This window comes from Melanostigma gelatinosum (assembly GCF_949748355.1).
Source record: "Melanostigma gelatinosum genome assembly, chromosome: 21".
NCBI lineage: Eukaryota > Metazoa > Chordata > Actinopteri > Perciformes > Zoarcidae > Melanostigma > Melanostigma gelatinosum.
In genome coordinates, this window is record NC_136654.1 from 10,802,981 (window position 1) to 10,827,523 (window position 24,543).

The 24,543-nt window shown below is 42.4% G+C and overlaps 1 protein-coding gene across 1 annotated transcript in view; it reads left to right on the forward strand.

Annotated features, from left to right (window-relative positions):
• Positions 1 to 2,778: 2,778 nt before the first annotated feature.
• Positions 2,779 to 24,543, forward strand: part of rbfox3a (RNA binding fox-1 homolog 3a) — a gene marked incomplete at its 3' end in the record, with an annotated part of 65,033 nt that continues 43,268 nt past the window's right edge. The window contains exons 1-2 of the mRNA XM_079293750.1: positions 2,779 to 3,009; positions 15,484 to 15,630. Coding sequence (XP_079149876.1) covers positions 2,794 to 3,009; positions 15,484 to 15,630 — 363 coding nt within the window. The 5' untranslated portion in view covers positions 2,779 to 2,793. The remainder of the gene's footprint in view (positions 3,010 to 15,483; positions 15,631 to 24,543) is intronic.

Consider the following 24,543-nt stretch of genomic DNA (forward strand, 5'->3'; position numbering starts at 1 on the left):
AAATTGTACATTTTTTAATTAAAATGTTACAAAGGGAATTTTTATAATTCATGTTTTTGTGAAAAATCCCACTTAAAGTTTTTAAAATTATATTTAATATCAATTATTACACCATTAGACCACGATTACATTTTTCCTCTCGCGCACCCCCTGGAGGCAGCTCGCACACCCCCAGGGGTGCCAGCACCACACTTTGGGAACCGCTGCTCTAGAGGACCTCGGGCCTCTGTTCTTACCTAGAGACACAGAGGTGAGATCTGATTGGATAAAAGCTCTACTTAAAACAAGCTGCACTGGAAGCAGAGCAACTGAGGAAGACAGGAGCTGTGCAATGAGAAAATAAGATAATGGGAAAAATATTTTTATAAACTACAATACATATGGTGTATTTAAGAACAATGATAAAATTATAAAATAGCTATAACTTTGTGATTCTGTTTAGGCCAGCAGAGAAGGCTTTGCAGGTGCCACTGATGTCAGTAATGAAATGAATTTGGTGAAATTAGTGTAATCAGATATAAATGAAACTGTGAAAACAAGACCAAGGGGATATGAAGTAGAAGACCGGAGAAGAGTAGAGCGAAACTCGGAAGATAAACCTTCAAATATTGCCACCTGAAAAGCAAGTGGTTTGTAAAAGGTGATTTAAAAGATCATACCAGTTTGCACAACCTGAGCTGAGATGAAGGGCATTTAATACAAAATAAAAGGCTGAAATTGCGACTAAAGCTTGAAAGGAGCTGTCATGTGTAAATATGTGTGTATTTGTACTGGGTAAGTAGAGTGTTCATATCAGCTGTTAGGACATCACAGTGTTTAAAAAAGCATTACTCGCATCCAGATCTAACAAGCACAACAAAGTCCTGCTTCATTATTGATGACTTGACTCGTTTGCTGCTGTAGATTTATATTTTTCTTCATTTGTATGTGAAGTGAGCCTCAGTAAACCCTAAATTGAGCATAACGCTTCTCTGCCTGGGGAGTCGACGATGACTATCTGCCAGCAACGACATGGCTACAGTCGCTGAGGCATCGGCAAACTCACCACCATCAATCTCCATGCATAAGGATAGCCAACTTCAATACCGCGATTGGAAACAGCTAAGGTCAGACTCTCTGCCCACCTCAAAACGTTGCTGTGATTGATTTTTCAAAATTTTAAGCCGCTTTCCAAAAAGATGTTGAGCAGTGCGGAAGAAAAGCAGGGTGCTAATATGTCAGATGAATTCATCATCAAAATGATTATCTGACTGGACCGCGGTGAAAGAGCATCATACCTTAACGGGGAAGAGAGGAGGAATCAAGTGAGGACTAAATGTAGGGAAAGCAGAGATGAGAGGGAGAATGTCAACTTCGATTAAAAACATGGATTTCAATCAGTTAATTGATCTTTCTCATCTCTGTAAGGGATGCATTGCTTTCCTGAGGTCTGTGTGTTTGTCCGTCCCTGTGCTGTTAGTTTTTGTGTGGACATCTTTCCACAGAGAAGTTTCCATGTGGGTGAGGTGGTTTATGTTGTGATCAAACAGACTTCTGTTCTTCAAATGAAGCCAACATTCTTCTCATGTCCCGTACAAAGGACACTCACAATACCACATGTTGTATTCTCATTTGATCTGATTATTTCTTTTGGTGTTTATTGACGGACAGACAGGTAGTTTGATGGTGTTATCTCCCATTCTCGTCACTGTCAGGATTTTGTGACCATACCACGGCTGTTATTCTAACTCAATGAGATACAAGGATGAACTGAGCCCCCTTGAGTCCTGTCCTGTCACAGCTTCACATTTGCGGCAAAGATCCTGCCATCATACAGAGGGGCCTGATGCAACAATTGAGAGAACGGTAAACACTGTCAGACCGTCTGGTGGTGTTCCACTGAGTTGTTCATGGGAAAAGAATGGTTCAAGATATTTTGAGAATATTTGAAAAAAAAGGAAAAAACATGTCTCACTTCATGCATCACCTGTCACAGCTCTGCCCCTTCTCTCCTGTCAATCTATCTCTCACTCGCCTCATCAGCTCATTCAGTGCAGCTGTTAGTCACACCCACCTCATCAGCTCATCACTCTCACCTGCTCACTCTGCTGCGCCTACTATTTAGACCCCAGTCTCACGCACACTCACTGCCAGATCGGTCTCCGCATTATGCCAGACTTTCCCGCGTTTACCCTCCGACAGGTTTCCCGTTGCCGACCCTGCCTGTTTGGACTTCTCCGCCTTGCCTCTTCCCCGGTAAACCACTCACCCTTCTGTCCCCGAACACGAGATCCTGCCTCCTCTGGTTTCTGTTTGCCTTCTCCCCTGACTTTCCACCGAGTGGATTTTTACACGTGTGCAGATCCAAGACTGGTTTACCTGTTGTGTGTTCTGCCTATAATAAAGTTCCGTTCCAACTCTTCCACGTGTCCGTCGTACTGCTTCTGGGTGCTTACCTCACCCGTTACATCACTTCACCAAATGTAACTAAATGCATAATGTTGTTTGAAGAAAGTTCAGCTTTTTGTCTCATGATAGTTAGCAGCTGTTTGAGACTGAGATCAAATTGTGAGAAGCATTAGCCTCACTGTCTGCCTGTCAACCAGCATACAGAAATCCACATTCTGCAATGGTCAGTCTACATTATATATTTACACAATAGATCTATTTGACAAGCTACACCACGGCTCAGACAACTAAACCAGTCGGACCTTATTAACCAGTTGGTTTGCTTTGTCCCTTCTGTCTGTCCTGTCTATCCATCTATCTCTATCCATGCAGGGTAACCAAGAGGCCTCAGCTCCCCCTGAAGCCATGGCCCAACCCTTCCCACCGGCCCAGTACCCTCCTCCACCACAGAATGGCATCCCAGCTGAGTACACTACATCCCACGCCCACCCGCCTGCAGATTACACAGGACCAAGCACGGTGGCCGAGCACGCCCTGACATTGTACGCGGCGACACACACGCAGAGCGAACAGCCGGGAAACGACAGCAACACCCCCGCCCTCACAGCCAACACAGTAACGGTGATTCTACAGTTCTTCTTTATTGTCTGTATTAGCCATGTGGAAAGACGTGATCATTTTCCCTGTATTTTCATACATAAATAATTTGTAGGTATTCCAAAATGGGTCATTCACCAGGAGACCGCCGCGCCTTCACTGTATAAAGAAAAGTCAACATTTGTCACGTAACCTCCATCCCTAAAGTTAATGTTAGTAAACAAGTACATTAGACTGGAGTCAATTCGACTTGTATTTCTATACTATTATTCTTGATCATCGTGGCCACTGGGTCAGATTTCACACAAAATCAGATGTAGTCATGCAGGTTCACCAGAAAGTCTTTCAGCTCAGATTCCAGCAGGGCCTCCAGCAGCGAGCAGCCCACCACCTTCAAGCTGGAGGAGGAGAGCTCAGCGCTGGTCAGCAGGGTCTCCTCCTCCGGCCAGGAGCAGAGCTTCTCCTCACTGCTCCATTGTTCACAGCTGGGAGGCAACACCGCCACCATGCTGCTGGAGACCCAAGCCATAATGCTGGGTCCACTGGAGGGAAGGCATAAAGAACAAGGACATCTAACATTCACACCGCTATCTTGTGATTGAACTTATGTATAATTTAGCCACCAATCCCCTGTGTGCTTTTCTCCTTTGAAGGTTTGGAGATAGTTAGCTGAGACAGAGTTGTCTGTAGTTCTGGGTGGCACACTGGGAAGCATGCAGGCAACCGAGATTGGAACCTCTCTGCTTGACTCTAGGACAATCTTTGTGAAGTTCCTTTGACACCACAGTTCACACAACATGAAACCTAGATTGAAAATGCATCAAACAAGAAAGAAAACTAGAAAAAGCATTTCCTGCTGAAAATGCGTTGGAATGCTGAAAGCTGAAATTTATTGTGAAAAATTTGCTGAAAATTAAGAAATGGGAGACTATCTGTCTGAAAAATGTTGAAGCCCGAAAGCATTTAAACTGCACTGCTGAAAAACCTTCTGGTTGAAATGTCTAACTATGGTGTCTGTAGCTGAAAGTATGAGGAAGAAGAAGGCTTTGACAGTTGAAGTATAACAGGATTTGAAGATTTTCTCCATAGAGATCCCATTCAAAAGAAAATTGCAAAAAGCTTAATTCAAAAAGTTTAAAGATTACAAATATGAAAAGTCAAAGCACCCCTCTCCTGAAAGAGCTGAACATTTTGATATTTGAACAATTTCTGTAGCTTAAACTAATTTCAGAAGTAGTGATATTTGTAGTAATAGTAGAAGTTGAAGTAGAAGTATTATTAGTAGTAGAAGTATTAGTAGCATTAGAATAAGTAGTAGCAGTAGTGATATTTGTAATAGTAGTAGTAGAAGTCGTAGTAGAAGTATCATTAGTAGTAGAAGTATTCGTATTTAGAAGAAGTATTAGTATTTAGAAGAAGTAGTAGCCTAGTATCAGTAGTAGTAGTAATAGCTGTAGTAGTGGTCATAGTATTTAATATAACAGTAGTAGTAGTAGTAGTAAAAGTAATGGCAGTATTTGAAGTAGCAGTAGTAGTAGTACTAGTAGCAGTCATACTAATAGCTGTAGTAGTATTAGTACTGGTAGTAGCATGAATAGCAGTAGTAGCAGTTGTAGTATAAGTAATAGTCGTAGTGGTAGTAATAGCAGTAGTGGTAGTAATAGCAGTAGTGGTAGTAATAATATTGATGGTAGCAGTAATAGCACGAGTAATAGTAGCAACAGCAAAAGTTGTAGTAGAAGTAGTAGCAGCAGCAGTAGTAGTAGTAGTAATACTAGAAATATTAGCAGCAGTAGTAGTTGTCGCAGTATTAGTAAGAACATTAATTATTTCAACAAAAAAGCCTAATTTTGAGCTTAATGTTTCCATACAGTTAATCCATGGGGCTTTTATTTTGAAAGGGTGGAGCTGGGTGGGGGAGGGAGGGGGAGAGGAGACATAATCATAATGTTTGACACACATAAACAGAGGTTATTAAATGACAGGCTTCATCACAAGCAGTTCAGTTAGAATTCACTCTCTGGGGCTTTTATTTTGAAATGGGGTGTGGGGGAGAAGGGGAGAGGAGACAGAATCATAATGTTAGATAAACACAAACCGGTTATTAAATGACAGGCTCATCACAAGCATTTAAGTTAGAATTCATTCTGTGGGGCTTTTATTTTAAAATGGCGTGTTTGTGTGTGTGTGTGTGGGGGGGAAAGACCTCTAAAGATCCCTAAGACCTGAATGACTGTATGAGAGACACAGAGAGGGAGAGGTGTATGTGCGCGTGAGTCTGTGTGTTTATCAACATCACTAATTGGCTCAATCGCGAACACCTGTGTGCCTGAAGCCATTTGAAAATATTCTCCATAGAGATCCCATTGAAAATAAAAAGCTTAATAATTCAAAAAGTTTAAAGGTTAGAAATATGAAAAGTCATAGCACCCCTCTGGTGAAAGAGCTGAACATTTTGATAGTTGAATGGTTTATGTAGCTTAAAAAATTAAGGAGAAGAAGAGGTGCGACGGAAGAAATAGAAGTTGAACTAGAAAAAGCATTTCCTGCTGAAAATGCGTTGGAATGCTGAAAACTGAAATTAATCGCAAAAACATTGCTGAAAATAGATATCCAATTCAAAAACAAATTGCAAAAAGCTTAATAATTCAAGGAGTTTAAAGATTACAAATATGAAAAGTCATATCACACCTCTCCTGAAAGAGCTGAACATTTTGATATTTGAACAGTTTCTGTGGCTTAAAAAAATTCATCAGTGGTGATATTTGTAGTCGTATAAGTTGTAGTAGAAGTATTATTCGTAGAAGTATTAGTAGCATTAGAATAAGTACTAGTAGTAGTAGTAGTGATATTTGTAGTAGTAGTAGTAGAAGTTGTAGTAGAAGTATTATTAGTTGTAGAAGTATTAGTAATTAGTAGTAGAATATGTAGTATCAGTAGTCATAGTAATAGCTGTAGTATTGGTCATAGTATTTAATATCACAGTAGTAGTAGTAGTAGTAATAGTAATGGCAGTAGAAGATGTAGCAGTAGTAGTAGTACTAGTAGCAGTCGTACTAATAGCTGTAGTCGTATTACTACTTTTAGTAGCATGAATAGCAGTAGTAGTAGTAGCAGTTGTCGTATAAGTAATAGTAGTAGTGGTAGTAATAGCAGTAGTGGTGGTAATAATATTGATGGTAGCAGTAGTAGTAATAGTAGCAACAGCAAAAGTTATCGTAGTAGTAGCAGTAGTAGTAATACTATATTAGCAGCAGCAGCAGTAGTAGTTGTCGCAGTATTAGTAAGATCATTCATTTTTTTAACAAAAAATCCTAATTTTGAGCTTGTTTAAATACAGTTAATCCATGGGGCTTTTATTTTGAAAGGGTGGTGCTGGGTGAGGGGGAGAGGAGACATAATCATAATGTCTGACACACATAAACAGAGGTTATTAAATGCCTGGCTTCATCACAAGCATTTCAATTAGAATTCACTCTTTGGGGCTTTTATTTTGAAATGGGGTGTGTGTGTGTGGGGGGGGGGGTCCTCTAAAAGTCTCTAAGTCCTGAATGACTGTATGAGAGAGAGACACAGACACAGAGAGAGAGAGAGAGAGAGAAATAGTGAGAGAGAGAGAGGCAGAGAGAGAGCGAGAGAGAGGCTCTGATATCTCTGGCAAACTTTCTCATTTGGAGATTGTCCGATGTTTTATCTTTTACAGCTTACATGACTGTTGTCCTGCTCTGCCATGTCTTTCCTCGCCTCTCCCTCTTGTGTCGCGGTGTGTGTAAATGTCACTCGAATCAGGAAACTTATCAGAATCCTCATATCTGATTGGCCGAGCTGCAACACGTAACAGCTGCAACAAATCATGTGTGTGCGGCTTTTATTTTAAAATGGTGTGTGTGTCTGTGTGGGGGGGGGGGGTGGAGAGGCGGGGGAAAGACCTCTAAAGATCCCTAAGACCTGAATGACTGTATGAGAGAGACACACAGAGAGGGAGAGGAGTGTATGTGCGCGTGTGTCTGTGAGTCTGTGTGTTTATCAACATCACTAATTGGCTCAATCGCAAACACCTGTCTGCCTGAAGCCATTTGAAAATATTCTCCATAGAGATCCCATTGAAAATAAAAAGCTTAATAATTCAAAAGTTTAAAGGTTAGAAATATGAAAAGTCATAGCACCCCTCTGGTGAAAGAGCTGAAGATTTTAATAGTTGAACGGTTTCTGTAGCTTAAAAAATGAAGGAGAAGAAGAGGTGCGACGGAAGAAATAAAAGTTGAATAAAGAAACAGGATAACAATAGTTGGAATGCTTAACAGCATTCCAACAATAAAGAGTCGAAGAACAATAGTTGGAATGCTAAACAGCATTCCAACAATGAGGAGAGAAGAGATTTTTATTTTAAGATCAAGCAAGTGTCCAACTGCATCCATGACGTATACATTCACACGTATATATGCACATTCTCAGATGCAGCAGGACAGACACTGACAAATGAGCTCAATTTGAAGCTGCATTTAAGCACAGAACTGCACGCAGGCAATGCTAAGGATGTCCATAGTTAACTGCACCACCACTTGTTTCTAGTTGAGGAGCCTTCAAGCTGTCAGGGCCAATAAGAATGGAGCACGCTGGGAAGATATGGGAGCGTACAGACAGTGATGGCAGAGTGGGGGAGTCCAGTGAGAGGAGGAGGATCGGTACAGTCAGCATTACTGGGAGTGTTTTACAGTCGCTGTGGAGAGTTTGTCACAGGCTGTAACTGTTACTGTCAAGAGACATAGTTACTGCAGGATAAAGGATACAGACACTCTACGAATGCACGTTGACTGTGGCCTAAAAGTCACTTACTACATTTACTGTCATAAAATATGCTGTCAGAGCAATATATCAGGTTCATGCTGTGTTGTTTTTTTAACGAAAAGACTAATATTAACCATCAGCGTCTCTTCTCACCTCTGTGGTACAGAACTTCATTTCAATTGTGTTTTCGTCAGAGATGGAAACAAAGTACATGTATTCAAATATTGTAGTTGGATGTTTGTACCTTATTTGTTTAGTTATAACAATATGCTTTTTGCTCAATGAAAATGTTCCTATGAAGATACCAGTTGCAGCTGGTTAAATATATCATATTGTGAAATCTGATTTTGTAAACTTAAATGAAAGAAAAGTGATTGTATTACATATCCAGTGATGAAATAGTTATCTTCACACTAGAAGTGGTGATTGTGCATCTCATGGCCTTCCTCAGCGGATGGATGTGATCACTTGTCATGGAGATATATCTCAATTGTCACCAGGGATGTATCAGGATGAATCTTCAGGCATGTACGAACAGGTCGTCGTATATTTGGCAAAATGGTTACCCCTGTCTCAGTCTCGGATATGAAGGTGCTCCCTGATCTTTCTCCAGCCGTCCACTGACTCATGGCGATGACCTTTGACCTCGTGGATGCTGGGAGAGGTTTTGGTCTGGCGTTGACAGACATTTGATCTGTTTCTGTTGCTGATTCGGTCTCCAGGGTCCACAGAGACCACCTTCCAACAGAGACCAGGGTTAAAGATGGAGCCAAGTTTACTTTCTTGTCTCCTTTCAAGTGCTTGTGTGTTTCTGCGTGTGTGTGTGTGTGTGTGTGTGTGTCTTGGTCTAATCCCTGGTGCGAGAGCGCTCTGTAGCAGCCTAACCGTGTGTAATCTACCCGTCTGGCAGCACTCCCATCTGATAGCTTCAATTATAGGCTGGGAAAGGGGCACTGCTGAGCTCAGCAAGTCACACACACACACACAGATATGCACACATGTTCACTCAAAAAACACAGCAATGACACATTTGGGAGATCTAAGTGGGTGTATAATCAGGTGGAGGAGTTTGAGGCGTTTTGGGCTGCTTGTGTGTGATTCTGTGGAGCTGCCATGAGGGAGGCTTGTTTGGGGAGATTAGTTCTACAGCTTCCCCCCCTCACACACACGGACACACACGCGGACTCTACAGCTCAGTACTGTCTCCGTGGTGACAGCGGAGGAAGCTCAGGCTGCTTGTGTATGATAATGTTCATGTAATTATTTCTCCTTCCTGCCTGACTGCTCACACACCATGGATGGTGGAGGCATGGCGACCACAGAGGAAGAAAGAAGTGCAGAGACGGATTTGAGCTCTTTGAATGTGGCAGAAGAAGGCTTACCGCCTTAAAGCCGTTCCATTCCATACCATGCTAAGCTTAACGAAAGACTACAGCTTCATGTGTTAACACACACGCTGAATGGGAAATTCCAGTGGAACAAGGATCAACAAGAGAAACTTACTTCATGTAGGGATTTGTGATGCATTGGCTACTCTGAACAGGGTTATTTCACATACTGTGTAATGCTGTGTTCACACCAAACGCAAAGGGATTTTCTCCACCGTGTTACCGGAGAGGATGAGCAGCCTTACCTCCATGTAGGTACCAACAGACTGTTCAGAGCATCTTGTATGCCAACAATGTTTCTTTCCACCGTCAAAACCCGGCAGAAATAACCGCTATCACTGCTTTACCTGTTGTGGAAGTTTTTATCGCCTTCGTTTCTGGGTCCATAACATCTTCCAGAGGCGTTTCACCGAGCTGTTGTCCCTGTATCTATTAAGTCACACATTAGCTGAATATAGCTGGTTTACTCCGGTGGTATGATGCCAAAATAAACAGATTTTGCTGTGATTTGATTGCAATAAACGGATCAAAAGAATGCTGAAATAACTACATCATGATACTGATTTGTAAAAAGTCTGAATTCATGCTTTGTCAGTTCAGTCCTCCAAACAGCAAACGGCTTTTTAAATGCTTGTTTTCTGTATGGCGTTCGGATTGATCAGGGCTATGCTATGCTAACACTCTAGCTGCTCCTATCACTCAAATAACATCATCTACATTAGGCATACATACTGCAGTTTTAAGTCCGAGCGCCCCCTTTTTTGGGGGCTGTAGAGAAAGTTTAGCATACACCGTCGTAAAAAATGCACTTATCACAAACTAATATGATGTTGCACATCAAACAGCAGAACCTGGGCTACAAGAACATGTAAGCCTTTTGTACATGCTCCAAACACAACTCAAACAACTCAATTAATTACCAAATATCAAATCCATATAGCGCCACCTAGTCAACCCACTCGCCACATTTCTGGCTCTACCGCTGTGGTATTTTGAGCGAGATATGAGCCAAAGAACACCAACAACAGAAATCGCTTCAAACGATAGTTGTAAAATGTCTCTTACCGTTGCTGTTTTTCATCGATATGTCTATTTTCCCGGTAAAGACAGAAATAAATTAGATCTACGTCCTGTGTTACACTAAAATCATTCCGGGTGTTTCTACGCTGCTGTGAGTCGAAGCAGGAAGTCTGAGAATTGCCTTGCGTCACAACCAAGCATGTTTCACAGGACGGCGCCCTGCTGATTCTGATTGGCTAACAGTGCTGTCAATCTCATTTTGGTCAGTATAGCTAAATTATATTGGCTCTAACGCTTCGAATGAGGTTTCAATCACTGAAATCAACCAATGGGTTGCTGAGGTAGAGCCCTGCGATGTCAGCCTACAGGAGGCTGACATCGAGAAAAACTCCAGTAAGCAGAGAGAGCCAGAGAGAGGACTCAGAGAGGATTCTGGCTTTCAAAATCAAGCTAAAGCTGCTGTATTTGGATGTATTGAACACCATTAGTGATATACAAGTGACATATATTACATGATAAAATTCAAATGGCACAGATGGTGCCACTTTAACAAAGTCAAACTTTGCAGACAGACTGTTCACATATTGTGGTTTGGGAGAGGTTTAGACCTGCAGCTGCATCATTTAAAATAATTCCTGTAAGTGCTTCTTTTTTTTTTGAGGCGAACCTGAAACTTTTCAATTTGAGCTGTGTCCCATCTTCATTTACTCTGAACCAGTAACATATACACTGGTATTTACACATCTGAACACATCTCACAAGTGTTCCCTTTATTATAACACTAACGTTATTCAAATACACCTTGTGGTTGCAGAGGTTAAAGTCCAATTTTTCACAGTTCGGATTGGTGCCCCTGAATGTCTCATGGGTATTATAGAATTTAGAACTTATTGTTATATTTCAAACGATGGCCATCAAATAAGAAATAGTATTATTAGAGTAGTCAATAAGGGAACAATATCCTTCCAAAACCACTCCTCCCACTTCACAGCTCTTCAGGGGACCACCTGTTCACTGCACTACTGTATACAAGAGATCACTGTGAAGTTTAACGTTGTCATACTGTTCTCATTGTTTTGTGGTGATGTGGTTTTAAGTTCAGATGAATCAATTAAGTATCAATTGCTAGTGACAATGCAGAACAAAAATATACCTTTTACAAAACAATACACAGACATCAGGTTCACTATGAGGGTTCAATAGAGTTTGAATGTCACAGAGAAGATAGGCTGAGACGGGCTGGGGGCATGTATACTGTAAAGTTGCAGTGCTGTTATGGATCATATAATTCAAAGAGGATAAAGGGTGTATGAGTTCAGAGTGAGAACGTCTGTATTCGCCTTTAGTCTGTTAGGGGTGAAGTGTGAGGCTCCACCCGACCTCCCTGTCCTGACTTAGAAGACTAAGAAGGGACTGGTTGTACAGGGGCATGGCAGGAAGGACCTCCTGTAGACATTGATGATTGTCCATCTACAAATCTACCAGTCAAAGTCAAATAAGGAAATCAATTGAAAATAGTTGTGCCTCCGTGTGTTTTGTGGCACAGAGGTTCAGTGGGTGTTGAAGTGAAGAGGTGGAGGTGCAGGAGGACTGACGGGATAATTACACTTGTGTGCACACCATTCATCTGACCTGCAACACCCGAGCCCACAGCCATGGCTGTGTGTGTGTGTGTGTGTGTGTGTGTGTCCGTTGGCCGAGGACTGAAACGACTCTCTGTGCGTCTCTCACTTTCTCACACACATGATTACTGCATCCCATTCACTAGAGCGTTCTTTGCCTATGCAGCTTTGTGTGTGTGTGTGTGTGATGTAATGCCATGCCATTATCCTCACTTGCCTGTCTCTCCATTTTAACGGTTCTCTCTTCAATCAGCACTTAGCCTGCATGCATCTCTGAACCCTTCCTCCCTTACTGTTCTCTCCCTCTCTCCCTCTCTCTCTGCTGCTACCTTCAGCACTTCTCTCTCATTGATCGGGCAGGTTTAGCTGACATCATCGTTCCATCTTCATCTCTCTTTTTCATTCTTTCCATCCCTCCATCCCCGTGTTGGTCTGATTCATTATGTACGTCAACTCTTTCTGCTCTCACTCCTTTTTTTGCTCCTCATTGCAAACAACACACAAGCACAGTTTGAACCATATTTTAAACCGACTTACAGAAAGTTTCAATAACATAATACACAGAGTCAAGAGGTAGCAGTAAGAAAATGTATTCTATATAAATGTGACACTAAACTTCATACAAACTAAAATAACTGGCCAGGCCAGGCCAGACAAACTAACAAAAGAGGGAAGCCACCCATGCAAACTATTCAATGTGCCAACACAAACAGAGAGAGAGAGACCAGACTAGACTCACCTGAAGGATTACAGCACATACACACATTAACAGTGTGATGAATTGATGGAGGCATACGTTATGACCAGCAGGAAGCTTCAGATGATGGTTCAGAATAAAGGACATCCCCTGTCCTGCATATCTACTGGCTTTTCAGCGGGAAGTTCTTAACTCGGATACTTTGCCTGTAGTAGACTGAACGCTAGTGATTACTTGATTAGTGCATGAATTTCAACAGGGTAGTGTGGAATCGAACATGAAATAGCTAGCTGGATAGCTGCAGCGTTATAGTTACAAATCATTACAGACTGAAATCAACCAAATGATCTGATGCCTTCTGTCCGACAACAGAATATTACTTAGTTTGTATCGGGAGGTGTTCACAGGAGCAACAGCAACCGCTGATGAAACCTCCTTTTCTGCAATTTAGCCAAGATGGCGATCGTTGAAGGGTGATAAGTGTCCAGCCGTCCACGCTCAATGTTCTGACCGTAATGAGTACACCATCTGGGTACTCGGTGCACTGCATTTTGCCATACTTGTCGCTGTGTATGCACTTATGCACGGGTTCAAGAGTAGGTACAGAAGTATGCAAATTGAGACACAGCTAGTCATCACCTGCAGTGTCATCTTACCCGGGCTGCGTGTCGAGAGCCCGTCGACAACCCTGACTGCTCACAGCTCTGCATTCATGTCAGTTCATTTCGGTTAAAACCAGGCTAAACCACAATACGTCAGGGATGAGAGTTCATCATTCATTCATTGTCCATCACTCTCTGTACGAAGGACATGAACCTCCTTGGCTTTGTCTTTTCTTCCTTCCTCCCTCCTCTCTCTCCCCTCTATGGTGACTGCCTCTAACAGGCTCATGTTAAATGGGACCCGCCTTCTTGGCATTTGGCAACCAATCAATAAGACAAATCACCATGTGACCTTGCCAATATTGAAGTTAGAAATGTTGGCAAAATGTTGAATTTTGGTGGTATATACACACAGTATACATATAAAAATGAATTTTAAAAAACTACGCTTTATCATGAAATTCTATTTAATAACCTCAGCACAGTGATGTAAGTGATGAGTCATGCGATTTAAATTGAAGACACTATTTTCTTGATGATAATAAAGATTTGAATTTCAAAACTTCACAATAAGTTCTTGACAAATGCTCAAACTAATAATGACATATTTCTTCCACCATGACGAGCAAGAAGAGAACAAGAAGAGCCAAACACCAGATTGGAGTCCAGTATTGCTGATTGCTGCTCTAACGAGCGTATCTCCTGCCTGCCTTAAGAGTTAAAGCACTAGATTCAACACATAAAACCATTGATAGCCTTAGTGTGCTCAGTCTTTTGTTTCAGTGGAAGTAGTAGTGGGAGGTCCTCCTCTTCCACAGAGGCCACTGCTTTGCCCATGGCTGGGTTCTGCCCTATGGGATGCACTGATACATGGGCTTCCCATTAGAAAAAACAAACCACCAAAGTATTTAGATGGTAAAGGCTACAAGGGAACTGGGTTACTGAAGTCAGCGTAATGAATAATAAAATCATTTCACAGAGCAAAGCTGACATGAGAGCTGACCTGTCCAAGCTTACAATCCTGTATGAAGAGGATAAGTCGATCTCAAACCAGGCTAACGATGCCTGTGATTCTTCTCCAGGGTTTCCCTTTCTCAGGGGATAAAGGTTTCTTATTTTTGCATCATGGCAATGAGTGTGACTTCCCTTTCACTTTGAAATATTCCAATACTTCTCAACTTTACCACTGTTACTGATTCATTTCAACTTGTATTTGACAGTTAGGATATTTGATGCATTGACTGCTGTGTCTTCTGATTGTCTCTGTAAAACAAATTAAAAAAGGGGAACAAATACATCTCACGACCTGCGGTTCCTACTAAGGCCACCGCTCCAAATCACTACAAGTGCTGGTCCTGGGGCTTATTCCAAATGTACAGCTCCCAGCTATAGCATTGTATAGCTATAGTTGATTGACCGCTGAAATACCCAGAATGCAATATGACATGATGTCACTTCCCTCTATCCATCCATTTGCCACCACTCATGGGTTGTGGTGCGGACAGGTTATGTAGCACAGATGGCCTAAAGCAGACAGCTCCCCGCTATTGATGGAGGATCCCAAAGCGCTCCCAGGCCAGATGGGATATGTAATCCCTCCAGCCTGTTCTGGGTCTCCACAGGGGTGTGGACATGCTCAGAATACCTCCACAGGGAAGCAGCCCAATCAGATGCCTGGACCACCTTACTGGGCTCCTTGCTAGAGTTGCAGTTCCACCTTAAGTTCTTTCCGGATGTGTGCGCTCCTCACCCTATCTCTACTGCCACTCTGTGAAGGATACTGCTTGTATCTGCAATCATCTCATTGTTTCTGCCATTACCCAAAGTTCATGACTATAAGAGAGGGCTGGAATGGAGATCCGCTGTTAAATCTTGAGCTTTGCCTTCAAGCTCAGCTCCCTCTTGACCCACGACATTCCAGTACTTTGCATTACTCTCTTTTTTTCCTCTATGCTTTGCACCCATGCTCTTCTTCTCCGAGGCCCATGATAACGTATGATCTGGTGTTAACGTATGACAGGTTGGTTCATGTTGTTTCTTATTCCTCTTCCAGACAGCTTCCTTAATGTCCCAGAGCACATGTCATGAGAGCAGAGAGCGAGAGGGGAGATCTCAGTAATATAAAATGACCTGACATCTAATTCTACACAGGAAGATCCAGAGCTCTCTTTGATACCCCCTCACACTCGTCCTTCACCCTTCCACACTTCTCTACTTCCTTAATATTTCAGTTGTTCTGTCAGTTCCTCTATTAATAGGATCTCTTCTCAATTGTTTTAACGTGAGACATCCAGCTGAACAACCTTGCCTCACACCTGGACCCTCTCTTTTTGTATCCATGATAGGAGCTAATCTTTGGCACGCTGTGTGTTTCCTTGCAGCAGGCAGAGGAGGTCGTACAGACGGAGGGCTCCCAGCAGCTCCACCTGCAGTCCAGCGATTCGTCGGAGAAGCAGCAGCCCAAGAGGCTACACGTCTCCAACATCCCTTTCCGTTTCCGTGACCCTGACCTCCGACAAATGTTCGGGGTGAGATGACAACTGCACCACACACACACACACACCCTTAGAGTACTGTACCATACTCCTGCTCCTGTACTTTTCAAGAACAAAGTAGCAAATGCTGTCAAATGGAGAAGTAAAGAAATGCACTGTTGTAAAATAATGCAAAAGAATTAAATCATAACAGGAAGGTTAAAGACAAATATGAGCAGATTGCATATCTGTTTATCTTTCTTGTCTCTAATATAGCATTTGGAACTGGCAGGGCCTTCTAGGTTCAATGATAAAGAGTATATGTAAAGTCAAGAACAAAGGAAATGCATGATTGAATATGATTTTTTGTCAATTGCCAGTAAATATAGGCATCAATATACATTCATGTGTATTATGTGCGTTAGCTGCAGTTGTATGGACAATATGTCTTCAACACGATTGATTCTGAAGAGTTTTCAAGCAACCTTTTCAGCTACCGGTCTTTAAAGCAGTTTATATTAAAGTCATCGCCATGATTATGGTTGATCAACTCCGACGTTTTTGTCGGACGGCAATTTTGTTTTTGTGAGGCTTCTTGTCTGCGAAAGGAGAGCGTTTGTTTCATGCTATGCAGTTAGATCAAATAATGAGTGATGAATAAATATGAAAGATCACGACTTTGTTGATTGTGATGATGTAACACACGCAGAAAGAATGTTTTCACTCCTTCCACAGAAAAAAAGATTGGCAAAACAAAAGCTTATATAACGCGCTAATATTTTCCTATTGAATGTGTAAACAAAGGTTTACAGCCCCTTCTCAACTCTATTCCTTCACATCTGGCCAGATGGTACATGAGGAATTTTTATTCCTATTGGGTTATTATTGTGATTATTAGTGGAATACTAGGCTCAATAGAAATGCACCTGTTGACACACTGGCTACAATGACAGGTGATTGTCTTCAGAAGCTGCGTTGGAGGCAGAATGCGACATCATGTGGTACCGGGGGCACTCCCATTTAAAAAGCTCCCTCCTCTTCATTTTTCAGTCAGCCAACTCATGAGATGTTGAATACTTGCTGGTGATTTCAAAGCATCTGTTATAGAGTTTGTGTTTGGTGTTGAGGCCCTGAACGCATCACTTCCTAAACATCAAGGAGGATGGGGAGTATGGACAGATCAGGGTAACTCAGAGGGAGGGCTCGTGAAGTGATATTATGAGCAGCTTTAGCAGCAACAGCGATGTCAGAGCACAACTGAGCAGTGCACGAGACTTTAAATGGAACTTTGCCATACAAACCGTTCTGCATTGAGTAGAATATGTTGGGTTTTGAGTGTAGTGCAAACCTCGCAAGACTTTATCTGTGCACTGTAAGTAATTACATTACAGTCATTTAGCTTTCATCCAAAGCGACTCACAATTCAGAATCTATCACATTCATACGCCGTAGGCTACGGGAGCACATTTGGGGTTAAGTGTCTCGCTCAAGGACATCGACATGCGACAAGCAGAGCCGGGGATCGAACCGCCGATCCTCTGATTGAAGGATGACCCTGCTCTCCACTTAGCCACAGTCACTCCATAATTCACGCCTTTACCTCTGTTTGCCCCCTAACCCACATTAGGATGAGCTTATTAATGTTTCATCTTCAGTGTCTGTCCTGCAGTGGTCCTTGGAGAGCGGGGCAGTGGTGCCGAGCCATGCTCCAGCTCTCTTTACCTGTGCAAAGGAAATATTTAGTGTAAAAGCATTATGCAGGAAATGTACAATGTTTTCATTAATTAATCAAATAATGAACTATCTTCCCGGATATTCCTAATAAGCGTAAATGCCTGTCCTCGTCTATGGGCAGCATGAAACATGGTCAAAAGCTGACGTGAAAGAACAATTCAAATTTCCCCAATTAAAACAAATTCCTGAAGACCTCGTTCCATCTTTCCATTATACCCGGTAAGATAGATGCCCAAGGCCACTTGTTTTGTTTCACAAACTCGAATTCTTCTTCTTCTCCTTCACTGGTTGATTACGACCATATTTAACTTCTGACCAAACCTCAGAGTTTATCTTCACCAGAGCAGTCGATGGAAATGCGTCTAATTCTTACTTCTTTTTTTGTGACCTTGAAAATTAGCCTGACACTTTCCTGAAAACACAGCTAGTAACGTGTTGCATGGAAGCCTCTATATGTTGATGTTTGGTTGGGTATACTGTGTGTGGCAGTGGACACCACTACTGGCTTTCCTTCCCATGCCAGCAGTCTCTTTTAACCATGGCCATGTTAACAGACTAAACTTAACCAGAACCTAATCATAAAGGCAGCATGGTACCATGCTACTGTAGCACTGACACCCTATTCCCAAAGGTGTGTGTGTGTGTGTGTGTGTGTGAGTGAGAGTGAGAGAGACAGAGCCCAAGCTTGTTAAGAGACTGGCCGGGTAAAGTGTTTACTGTGATGAAGTTTACATGCACACAGTAACACACACAGGTACATTACTGAGTATAGATTTACTGACACAACTCTAGCGCTAACATTTCATATAATTGGAGGCTGGAGTTTTCCCCACCCTCCGACACCACCACCCACCTCCCCATCAGTGGAGACACGATTAACGGGATTCCTCAGTGAGGTTAAAGGGGAGTTTATCCTCATTAGGTGTATACAGGGTGACAGCTCCAGTTCTGGGTGTGAGGCGTGTGTGTGTGTGTGTTCGTGTTCAAGCGTGTGTATTCTTGAGAAGAAGTCTGACAGTTTTTTCCCCGGACAGTCCCCAGTCACTGAACAGCACAACACCATTTGAATAGTGACGTCATCAGGTAGATGTAGCCCCGTTAAGAGCTCGATCACAAAGACTGGAGATCCAAATCAGTAGGCCTCCAGAGAACTGGAGCCAGGAAAACAAGTTACCATTTCTTATTGAATGAAGCTTTATCAAAACAGCCAAAACAAAGTACATGAAACCGATATTCACAGACAAAGAAATACAAATGACCATCATTCCTATCAGTAACAGCAACATTCTACTGACTAAAGTGTGTTACAGATGTGCTGCTTTCCCACTGGAAAGGCTCACACATGTTCTCCAAGGAGACATAGATGGGTTCTTCTCTGTTTAGAACCCAGTTATGGATTTTATTGGAGAGGAACATGCCGAAATCATACTAAGAGGTTTTGCAACCGTGGAATCCAAGTGACTCTGAAGGAAGAAGGTCCACAATATTGTGTTTGTCACTGTGTGTGACTGTTTGTATGGTTGGCCGCCATATTGTATGTAACTCATGTGGAGGACAATATTTGGCATGTACAATGTATGGGCCGAAAAGTGGACGTGTGTAGGAGGGAGGTTTTTGTAACTTCGGGTTCCGGGGGACGCCCAGGGAGCTAGGGTCACAATGTTCATTGGTATCTAGTAGAAGGATGATGATCTATGTTTATTTACTTATTTTATTTATTTATTCATTCATTTTTTGTGGTGTTGTTGTTTTTTGTTGTTTTTTTGTGTCCGGGATTTGTTGTTTGTGTGGTTGGCAGGTATGTTACATGCTGTTCTGTTTGTGAGTGGCATGTCGCACTCCTGTGTAAACTGAAAATAAAAAGATTGAACGAAAGAGAGATGTGCTGCCAATTCAGTCTCATGTCTGAAGAAGCCACATAAAGTAACAATGGCGGTCCGACTAGATCAGACCTGAAACATTTCTGTAACACTTAGAAGTCTGATCGAAACATTAACATGAAAGTATGAGGTCAGAGAACGGTATTAAATGCACATGTTGTTCACCATATCGAGACCAGAGAAATACGTTGATGGCTTGATTAACATCTGTGATGTGCAAAGAAAAAAATATATCTTTAATGAATGACAAAAAAACTATAAATGAGCCGTTTAGAAGTTTTTCCATTGGACTTACTCCCATACCGTGGCAACTCAGTTAATGTGCACAATACTACTCTAACAGTGGAAAGCTCAAAACTCACCAGAAAAATTTTGAATCTTATGCTGACTTCACAAGTGACTTCTCAAACGGCTTTGTGACGTCAGCAGAGCAGTATAGCAGTTTAGATCATTGAGTTTGGTGTTTCCTGCCAGGATGTTAAATAGATCACATGCACACAGCCACATACAACCTGCTCTCCTTTCTCCCTGTTAATGGTCCAGTTTCAAGGATTAATGATCGCGGGCCGGACACTGCCATTGCAGTCCAGATTCCATCTAGGCTCCAGTGACACTGTCCTCCATTCACCTAAAATGGTACTTGTGAACAACTGGCTCAATCTCCCATTACGGTTCTGCAAGACTACCGCCACAATGCAAACAAAGGCAATGGCTAGGGCATTACGGCAAATGGAATTCTGTGTCATTTCTGCAAAAGCTGTAATCGAAAAGCAATACGGGCGCATTAAACAAAGCCATATAAAGAGGTTCAATCAAAGGTGATGCAGTCACAAGCTGGAGGTTTATCTCTGTGAATTACACAATAATACACGGCGATACTCCGTCAAACACCGCTGCAAGTCCAACTCAGGAATCAGGAATAAAGCGTACGACTGAAACAACGGAGGCACACAAGGCGAACAGGGTACGGCCTCTGAAAGGAATAAAACTGGGTTCACTACCCAAGCTTATTTGAGTTTAATTCATAATTAGAACAACACATTTGGAGGGAAATTACTAGGCTGGTGAAGAGGGTTTTAATGGCAGAATGATAATTGGCACTCACAGCACCACTTCAATGATTCAATTATCTCATTCTCAAGATATTTAGGACTGCACCTCAGATAACTGCACACTTACCTACACAGCCAGGGCTATTTGGATTGCTCTCTCCCTTAACGAGAAGAGAAGAATCCCAGTATGACCACGTGTCTGCGTCTGTGGTGTTTGTTTTGGCCTTTCGCAAATGATATTTTCTTTTCTGATGCATGGGACCAAAATGTCTTCCCATAGATCCAGCTGGCCTGCACTCACAGAAGGGCCCTGTTCATTTAGCCCCACACAGAGTGAAACTTGACAAGCTGATATGCAGGACTGCTGCCCTCCCCTGAGCCTCAGCTGTGTTTAATTAATAAGCAGGCACTTAGTGAGCCAACCACAAGAGGGTCCTTACTGTCACATTCCCAGAGGTAGGGGTCCTAAATGAGTCATTAGATACTCAGCACAGATAGACATGCACTCAGTGTGTCTCACACAGACACACTGCTGAGGTAGAGCATATGCGTGTGTGTTGGTGTGTGTTTGCGGTGAGCACCGGGGGTTGGCTTTTGTGCTAATGGAGTTTTAATGACACCTACTCTTGCCTAATCACCTGTTCTGGAGGTTTCCAGCAGCACAGGTAGCCCAGTGTTCCCAGCAAGGGAATTCTCTTTAATGTCTCCTGTTCATGTCTTCACTCTCATTTGCCTCCCCAATTATTCCATAAGGCTCCACTCTAACCGACTCTGCCGCCGAGGAGGCGAGGTGTAATTATAATCTAAAATCTGCTAATTTACATCAACATATCAGCATAGCAATGGAGCCATTTTGCAGTGAGTGGGTCGTTAGAGAGCGTGAGCGTCGCCATTGTTGTGTCCCACAGTGGGGCCAGTGTGTTTGTGTTGATTAAGGCAATTAGTGTTTGAACTAGAGCGGGACAGTGACAGAAGTTATTGCCCTGTTTACCATGAAGTCAAGGCACAGCATGTGACTGGTGAATCTGACGAGGCTCACTCTTACGGGCCCACCATCCGAAAAAAAAGTCAGATCAAGTTAGACAAGAAAACGCACAAGGCCCAATGTGTGTATTCTTGAGATCGAACACATGAGGTGAATTCTTTCCTCGTAAAACACACAAACACACAACCATGTTTACTTAGAGGTTTGAAACCTGCTTTGTTGCCATCCATTCGGGGGGGGGGGGGGGGGCCTGCTAATCTGCTTCATCAGGACTTTGTGAACATGGTTTGATCACACTTGATCACTAGTGGCCGGCCAACACACACATAAATCAGATTTCTGACAGTTACCACCTTACCATTATCATTATTAGGCGTATATGTTTATTTGATGCTCTCAGCACTAATGGTTTCATTCTGGAAAACACAGACATCACAGTAGGACATTGCAGGCTTTTCTAAACAAGCCAGTGTTCTGTGAGTAAAGAAGCACCCTTCATCTGTGAGGGCACCACACTGTGTTTCCAGCTGGCTGAGGCTGATTTACACTTCTCTGCCTTCCCTGGAAAACTGCTCTAATTTGAACGAATGGACACAACTGACTTCACAGACCAACTGCTGGAATAGAGATGGATGAAGGAGAAGGAAGATAGTAGAAAAGCTACAGTGATTGGTAGAAAGATACGTACACCACACTATGCCATACATACACTACTGAGTACATGATGTACACTACGTGTACAGTACACACACTGCTGCCTACACTACACTACTGTGTGTGTGTGTGTGTGTGTGTGTGTGTGTGTGCATTCATGCGTGTGTGGGTGGGGGAGAGGCGAGACAACAGCTCAGACAACGTGTGATGTAATCTAAACGTTGCTACGTCACGTGGAACTACACTCAAAAATGGAGTCTGTGCGTGACCACGCTCGCCAGACTACAAAATGGCGATAGACAATAGAGAGATCGCGTTATCTGCATTAGCTTCACGCTATATGTGTGTGTGTGTGTGTGTGTGTTAGTAAAAGAAGAGAGAAAGCAAGCAAAACAGAATAAATCCTTGATGTACTGTACACCGTAGTGAAGGTGGTGTATGGTGTGCAGTTCAAACAAACACGGGTCTTTCAGGAGGCCGTTGTTCGTTGTGAAATGAGAAGTAAATGGTGATTGTTTGTCCTGTAACTTGCTTAATTCACGAAGCACTTCCGCGGTTTCACAGCAATCTACTTTGTTGCCTAATCCTTACTAAGATCCCTGTGAAGATGGAAGTTTATTTTGAAAAGACCGTAGTTATGTAATGAGCGGACATTGACAAGTGTTGCTGGCTTTCGCAGGAAAACGCATAAAAGGAGGAGTAACTTTTTGTAAGATCATACAATCCGTTGTATTGACATATGCTACGCCATACACTGCATGCCACTATGCTGTGCACTGCATCCATTACTGCTACAGCACTTCTACACCATACACTATGCCTTACACTACACTGCACCATACACTACATACACTACTGTGTACACTCATACACTACACCATACACTATGTACACAATTTACACTATCCGTACACGGTATATTACGTGGTACTACACTGTACAATCGATGAAGTGCAGTTCCGGCCGTTCCCCGCGGTGTCGCTGCAGTGATCGATGGGAGTAGCGCCTACACTGAGGGGATACTGTCTGCCGCAGCAAAGAGAAAAGGACCTGGTACCAAAAGTGAGTCGAGTAGAGTCTGTGGGGCGACCGTGGCTAAGTGGAGAGCAGGGTCGTCCTTCAATCAGAGGATCGGCGGTTCGATACCTGGCACCCTAAAATTGCTCCTGTAACTGTGCCTGAATGAGTTAGCCTGGTGGCAACTTAGACCCTGTCTATCAGTGTGTGAATGGGTGAATGATGACAAGTAGTGTGAAAGCGCTTTGAGTGGTCGGGAAGACTAGAACAGCGCTATACAAGTACAGAGCATTTACCATTTAGAGTCATGTGATGCGGTGGAAAAGAGACATTTATAAAGTAATGAGCTAGAAATACGACAAGAGTAACTTTCCTGCTTTAACTTTGCCCTGTTTTTTATAGACAGTCACACGTTAGTGTGATCACACCATAGAAGACAAAAAAACAGTGAACAAACTCCATACCACTATATCACCTCCTTATTTCTTGTTCATCCACTCATTGATCAAGACTATTGAATTTATGCTAACCACAGTGTGTGTGTGTGTGTGTGTGTGTGTGTGTGTGTTGGCCTGCCTTACTGCTGGCATGGCTGACAGGGTAATTAGTTCTAATGAAATAACGCAGCCATTGTGGACAACAATTAAGGGTCGCTTTCATCCCTCTCATTAGGCTGAGTGGAGGAGCACTTTCATTTGCTCCGATTCTTAATGATCTGATCCGAAGGACACACCCACTGATTGAATGAATCCTCACACACATGGATGCACCTACACATGTTCCTACATGGCCACGCTGGAGACATTTAAATTCATATATCTTTTTCAAAATCAGTTAAATATTTATACAAACCTTTAAAAAAGAGGCGAAGTCCAGATGTTATGATTTTTAATAAGCAAAACATAACAAATCAGGAAATGAACATCCAAATATCATCCCAGCATAAACACATATATACTTGAGAAAGATGGCAAAAATACATAAATAAATTAAATAAAATTTAAAAAAAAACATATGGGGGAGAAATTTACATTTACAGAAAGTGCTTACTGAGCAAATCAAGCTCAATCTACTCCAATACAGGTTATTGCTGGCCATACATATCCAAAAACCACCAGAATGTCCAGGAGACAAGGTTGTTTTGTTAGGTTTATTATGTAGTTTAAACCTACAGACCTGAATTACATCCTAAATGTTCACTTTCTATTGAGTTTAGTTCTGTGTTGACTTTACGTTCATTTCAAAGCGACTGATTCTTTTATTAAATGGAGTCTTCCCCATTTGTATTCATGGTGGGAGTATCATTCTGTAGCAGTATCACTGATGCATGAATACATCACATGAATTGTGATATTGTAGCTGGTTGAGTTGGAGCAAAAGTTACCCAGTTTATTCTACAAGAATGCATCATCATTTATAAACTATTTTGGACATGTGAAGTGGTGTATCAGCATGTTGCACAAGGTTAATCAGCCAGTGTGCTGCCTCCAGCATGAGGCGATGAGAAGTTACCTTCCTCTTACTGCTGTTGATGACCTGACACTCTAAACCTGCTACAGCAGGAGACATTTTAGAATGAAACATGAACCATTGTTACAGAAAATGACAATAGCGGCAGTGAAGTGTCAGCCTTTGCCATAACATG